Source organism: Pecten maximus, unplaced genomic scaffold (assembly GCF_902652985.1).
Source record: "Pecten maximus unplaced genomic scaffold, xPecMax1.1, whole genome shotgun sequence".
Classification (NCBI taxonomy): domain Eukaryota; kingdom Metazoa; phylum Mollusca; class Bivalvia; order Pectinida; family Pectinidae; genus Pecten; species Pecten maximus.
The window spans coordinates 14,641-20,916 of NW_022983041.1; the positions used below are offsets into that span (position 1 = coordinate 14,641).

At 34.6% G+C, this 6,276-nt stretch overlaps 1 protein-coding gene across 1 annotated transcript; it reads left to right on the forward strand.

Annotated features, from left to right (window-relative positions):
* The first annotated feature begins 372 nt into the window (after positions 1-372).
* LOC117321335 (S-adenosylmethionine synthase-like) lies at positions 373-6,181 on the forward strand. The gene is made up of 2 exons (XM_033875791.1): positions 373-537; positions 2,055-6,181. The coding sequence occupies exons 1-2, from the start codon at positions 446-448 to the stop codon at positions 3,376-3,378; spliced, it is 1,416 nt and encodes a 471-aa protein (XP_033731682.1). The 5' UTR covers positions 373-445; the 3' UTR covers positions 3,379-6,181.
* The last annotated feature ends 95 nt before the right edge of the window (positions 6,182-6,276 follow it).

Sequence of the window (6,276 nt, forward strand, 5' to 3'; positions counted from 1 at the left end):
TGTTTTGTCAGGGAGGTATATGAATAATTAATGTTACCTAGATCTTTTGAATGTCCCTGATTGCGTGCCCCGAGTGACAACATTTTCCACGGAATAAAAAAGCCCTTTTAATCCGCATTCCATTGAAAAAGGTTATTTCTAAATAATGATAATAAATAAATAAATAGAAATAGATAAATATACAAATAAATAGATAAAAAATAAATAGATAAATAAATAAATAAATAAATAAACACACATATATAACTCAAAACTAAGAGGTTAATGACTTTGTCCATCTGAACAAAACATTCCGGAAGTAAAGTTACCGGATCATGTTTGTTTTTATTGTATAATAATTAGACGCTATATCACACTTCCTTTCAAGTAACACTCTACTCGGCATGCATGCACGCCTGATGAACAACAGGAAGTCTACTGCAGTCTTTTTTTGAGGAAATTTGATATGAGAAATACCAAACATTTGCTAAAATATATTTCGTTTACCTCAAGAAATAGTTTTCGTCGAAGTTCTTCAAAAATACCCACGATATTTTGGTAGGTACTGGCGTAAACATGCCGATGGCATGTTCGTTTTCACTTGCCTTTAGATTTTCCTCTTCAAAAACAGTATTTCTCATAAAGCGACGTCATTATATTTAAGAAAGAATTCTTAAGAAGTCAAATTGATTTACCTGTCAATATGACAAATCTAACAATTGTCAGTCTTATTATACTTCTTTTATTTCTAAAGACATTTTAATACATAAATACATAAGAATCACACACACAAACACACATCGATTCCAATATGTATGGTTTGCTATCATCATAATCATAATATCATCTTCACTGTCATCATAACCTATATTTTTCATCATCATAATCTCATCATCCTACTTAAACATTGAAATCATCATCATAAAAATAATCATCATACTAATCATCATCATCAATATACTCATCACCATCATCATCATCATAAACATCATAATCATCCGCATCATCATCATAATCTCGTCGTCATCATCATCATCATAATCATACTAATCATCCTACTAATCATTATCATCATAATCATCATACTCATAACCATCATAATCTTATCATCATCAGTCATCATCATAATAAACTTCATCATCATCATTATAATCTCATCATGATATCATCATCATCATCATCATCATCATCATAATATAATCATCATCATCATCATATCATCATCATACTCATCATCATCATCAATTTAACTACAAGGATAAATACATACAAACCATACATACTCCTATACCTGTATACATATTCTGATAAACATACATCCATCCCACACACACATACATATTCAGTTTCCTGGTAGCCTGATCAATCCTGTCGAGGGCTCAGCTTCTGTGTTGGTCGCCACATCAACCGAGTCATCGGCACCATTGACCAGGCTCCACACTTGATTGCACCGTTTAGATATAGCATATACACACAAAACATACATACACATTCAAAACAATATCATACGTATACCCACATTTACATGTGAGAGAGAGAGAGAGAGAGCATGTGTTTATTAAATTTATCTGAATGGCGAGTTAAATTTAAAAATAGATTTTTTTTTTTTTTTTTAGAAAATAGAAGCATCAGATGGCATTTGTCAGGGACTGGTGAAAGACTCTGAGATTAACTCAATTTACTCAAGACTGTTCAATGATATAATTGATGTTATAATAATATATTCATGTAAATAGTAAATACCAATATTAGAATAAAGTTACACAGACGAAAATTAACATTTTCATGTACTTTTTGATGTCATATATTATATACAATGTACATGCATGTCATTGTAAAATTTGTATTAATTTTTCCCACTTCTTCCAATCATTCACAAACTTTTCTTTAGCTCCCTCCCCTTTAATGTTAGTAATGTATTTCTGTACTTTATAGTGATCAAGTATAGAATAAATCAATGCATTGATGTTGAGAAAATAGATATCTAAATTCTAAAATATTTGGTTTTCAAAGTACAAATTGTAATAATTCAATATCATAATATGCTGTCATTGTCTCTGGGATTCGTGTTGCAGTGTCCGGCCTATGTCCTCAGATCACCTTGAAAGAACAGCCAGTAACACTAGACACAACGTAAGTAAAATTTTAAAAAACAAAATGTCAGACGGCACAAACAACTGTGTGGCTGGTGCAGATCACTATACCGAAATTCACCAACACTATGCTGAAGAGTGTAGCCAGGATGATATCGGAACATTCCTGTTTACGTCCGAGTCAGTTGGTGAAGGTCACCCTGACAAGATGTGTGACCAAATTAGCGATGCCATTTTAGACGCTCTGTTAAGAAGTGATCCGAAAGCAAAGGTTGCTTGTGAAACGGTTGCAAAAACTGGAATGATTCTCCTGGCAGGGGAGATAACTAGCTCAGCCACCGTCGATTATCAACAGGTGGTCCGTGACACTGTACAGCAGATTGGATATGATAATTCGGCAAAGGGTTTTGACTACAAGACTTGTAATGTTCTGATGGCTTTAGAACAGCAAAGTCCAGATATCGCTCAAGGGGTGCATCAGAACCGATCGGAAGATGACATCGGAGCAGGTGACCAGGGTATCATGTTTGGATATGCAACAGATGAGACTGAAGAATGCATGCCACTCACTGTAGTCCTGTCACACAAGCTGAATCAGAAAATAGCTGAGCTGCGTCGTAATGGGGGACTACCTTGGGCTCGACCCGACACCAAGACCCAGGTGACTGTCGAATATAAATATGATGGTGGGGCTTGTGTACCATTACGTGTACACACCATCGTCATATCTGCACAGCACAATGAACATGTGACAACGGAAGAATTACGTGAACAAATCATGGAGAAGGTTATCAATGTTGTCATTCCTCAGCGATATGTGGACAGTAGCACAATCTTTCACATACAACCCTCGGGAAAATTCATCATTGGAGGTCCGCAGAGTGACGCTGGGCTTACAGGCCGGAAGATCATTGTTGACACCTATGGGGGTTGGGGAGCACATGGAGGAGGGGCCTTTTCTGGAAAAGACTTCTCCAAGGTCGACAGATCGGCAGCATATGCGACTCGCTGGATTGCTAAATCTTTGGTGAAGGCTGGTTTATGTAGAAGAGTCCTTATCCAGGTTTCCTATGCGATCGGTGTGGCCAGACCATTATCTATAACTGTACAGAGTTATGGAACATCTGACCTCACAGAGGGACAACTTCTCAAGGTCATAGAAGATAATTTTGACCTTCGTCCTGGTGCCATTGTCAAAGAGCTTCGACTCCATGATCCTATCTATCAAAAGACAGCTTGCTATGGACATTTTGGAAGACCAGAGTTTACATGGGAGAAACCAAAACCACTCAAAGTTGATGTTTAAATTAAAATTTAAAACCAAAAGAAAAGAAATTTATTTACACAAGCAGTTAATTAATATCTCTCTAATGATGTAAGGGATAATTAATTTGAATTTTTGAAATAGAATGGCCAAAATGTGTTGTATTGATAAAATTATGTGGAATGGCCATGGTGTTCACTTGAAAATTAGGCCAGAAAAAGTGATAGCTATAGGCGGTACTTCAAAGGTGTGGAGTTAAATTATGTTGAATTATTGTTGAACAACAGTGTATTTCAACATTAGCAAACTTGTGATACATTATCAATTTATATTAGGTAAGGGTATCTATAACTTCATGATTGATCACTGATGATCACTGATCTGCCAATATATTCTTTAGCCTTTCGTACCAAGGACTAAATTGTTTTCACTACCTAAATGTAAAAAAAAAAATGAAAAAAAGTTATTTTTAACTTTGATTTTGCATGGAAATGTTTCTCTGTTGTACATAGTTTGTGTTTTTTAAGCACACAGTGTGTTTATTAGGTTGAATAGGGTAAATATAGTGAAGATATAAGTTGGCAAAGTTCAGTGAGGGTTGAAATTATTTTTCCTTTTCCAAGAAAACTTATGTAGGACAAGAGTAAAAATTCAACACCCAGACCAGGACTTGAACGGGACTTTAACCGGGACAAGACCTCTGGGTGTATGTTCTAACCATTAAAGCTATATCCCTGGCCTTTTAATTCGGTGCTTAGAGCTAGCACAGCCCAGTTCCAATACATTCCTCCCTCCTTCAAGAAAGTCTTTGACTCCAAAGACATACAGGAGAAAAAAATCATAAATTTCAATAATTATATGTCGTTTTTAGTTTAGAATTCTATTGAAAACAGTATTTTTATTTAAGAATCTCATTTCACAACTTTTATTTGTATTATACGAACAAAGGTTTACTTGGTGATGATTTTTAGGCTTATAAACAAATTTGTGTACCTGTATATGTACTATCAGTATCATCATGGTACTATTTAAATTGACCATACATGTATGGTTTGTTCAAAACTTGTCCAGAAAGATGATTTCAAGTCTTTGAATCGTCATCATTATAGCACTTTGATTTTTGATCAATAAAAAGATTTACAATCCTAAGGACCAGCTTTACTAATTTACCCTCCTAAAGAAAAAGTGATTACAGGTTTGTTCTTTTGTAAAGCAGATCAGCCAATGTCAATTTCTTCTTTAGATTTTTTTTTCTGAATGACAAATCCAAAGATACCTAAATAAATATCAAGGTCATGGGTCAAATTTGCTGTTAATTTTTTTAAGTCTAGAAAATGATGTTGATCTGCCAGCGTCGGTATGAGAAGCATGCTTAGATAAGATTTGCAAACCTCATGATCAGAGTCCAGAGGTCCAAATTCATTACCTAGACCAACGTTAAGGGTTGTCTGTGAGTGAATTGAATTAATTGTATATCTTGTAGAAGGAGAAGGACGGACCAAATGGATAAAGGAATGAGTATATAGGTATATTGTAATAGATTTAACACAACTGATACAGACCCAGTAGACCTCTTTTTTATAGTGCATGTTTGGGCATAAAAGTTATCATCTTCGCTAGTCAAGGTGTCTGATTATTGTGTTACACTCCACAAACCCTTAGCAGTCGTGTTCAAACCGTCGTACACTCCACAAACCCTTAGCAGTCATGTTCAAACCGTCGTACACTCCACAAACCCTTAGCAGTCGTGTTCAAACCATCGTACCCTGGAATCCCAGGTTATCCAATCAAATCATGTCTTACATTCTGGCTTGGTTTCACAGTAAACTAAAATTACGGCACCCAGTACAGAGCTACCCTGTTTACTATGTCATGGCATTTTACCTAAAAACAGGGACGTATATTATTTGGGGAAACAGTCGTAGTACTTGATCTATTGAGAGACATGCCTCATCGAAATGACACAAGTCTCCATGTGTGTTTGTCACCGATTAGGTACATCTGTATTAAACGCTCGTTTTTATAGAAAATTTCATGGATAAAGGGCGGTAATTTTGAATCTCCACTAGAGGGTCAGAGCATATATCTGCCATGGACTAGTGAAGTGTAACGCAGTCAAAAGCCTTGACTAGCGAAGATGAAAAATTATGGACCAATCCCTCAATTTTAATACTGTTTGCTCCATTAATTACTGTTTTTTTTTTTAAATTGTGAGAATGTTTTTTGCAAGTGAAGTAAAATGTTTTTCCAGATTTTCTTCATCACTTCCATGTGTGTTTGTAAAGATTAACAGATATGTTTGTAAAGATTTGCAACTGATGATAATTTTGCTATACATATTGAACAAGTTTTTATGGTGCTATAAAAACAAGAATGATGGAAATCTTTTTTATGGTTCAAGAATTCCAGACTTTTAGACTTTGCAAAAAGTTTTAATTAAAGAGGATACATTTTGTCATGAAAAGGACCACGATTTATTGGCTTGCATTTAATTAGTAATCGTACATGTAGGTTTCTCCTTATATAATAAGTGTGACTAACCTGTTGTGTTGTTGGTATGTAATTTTACCAAGATTTTCGATCTGGCTGATATTATGTTTAGTTTGTGTTTGTTAGTGTATAATGATTTTTTCTCAAATCCTGCAACGTCCAAAGTTCATGCGCAAATACACCATATTACTTTTTTTCATTAATTGTAAAATTCTTTGAAAAGACTACAGTGTGATGATTTACCTGACATGAGACTGTAAGACAAGTTGAGGTACTTATAGAAAGAACAAAATCAAAATATTTTTCTTTTATACAAATATTGTAATCATATTGATTTTAATGTATACATTATTTACATAGCAATTATGTCAAGAACTTATAAGATCTAAAATGATATGAGGTACTTTATCCAAAATCACAAATTATGTGATATCAATAGTATCATGATAG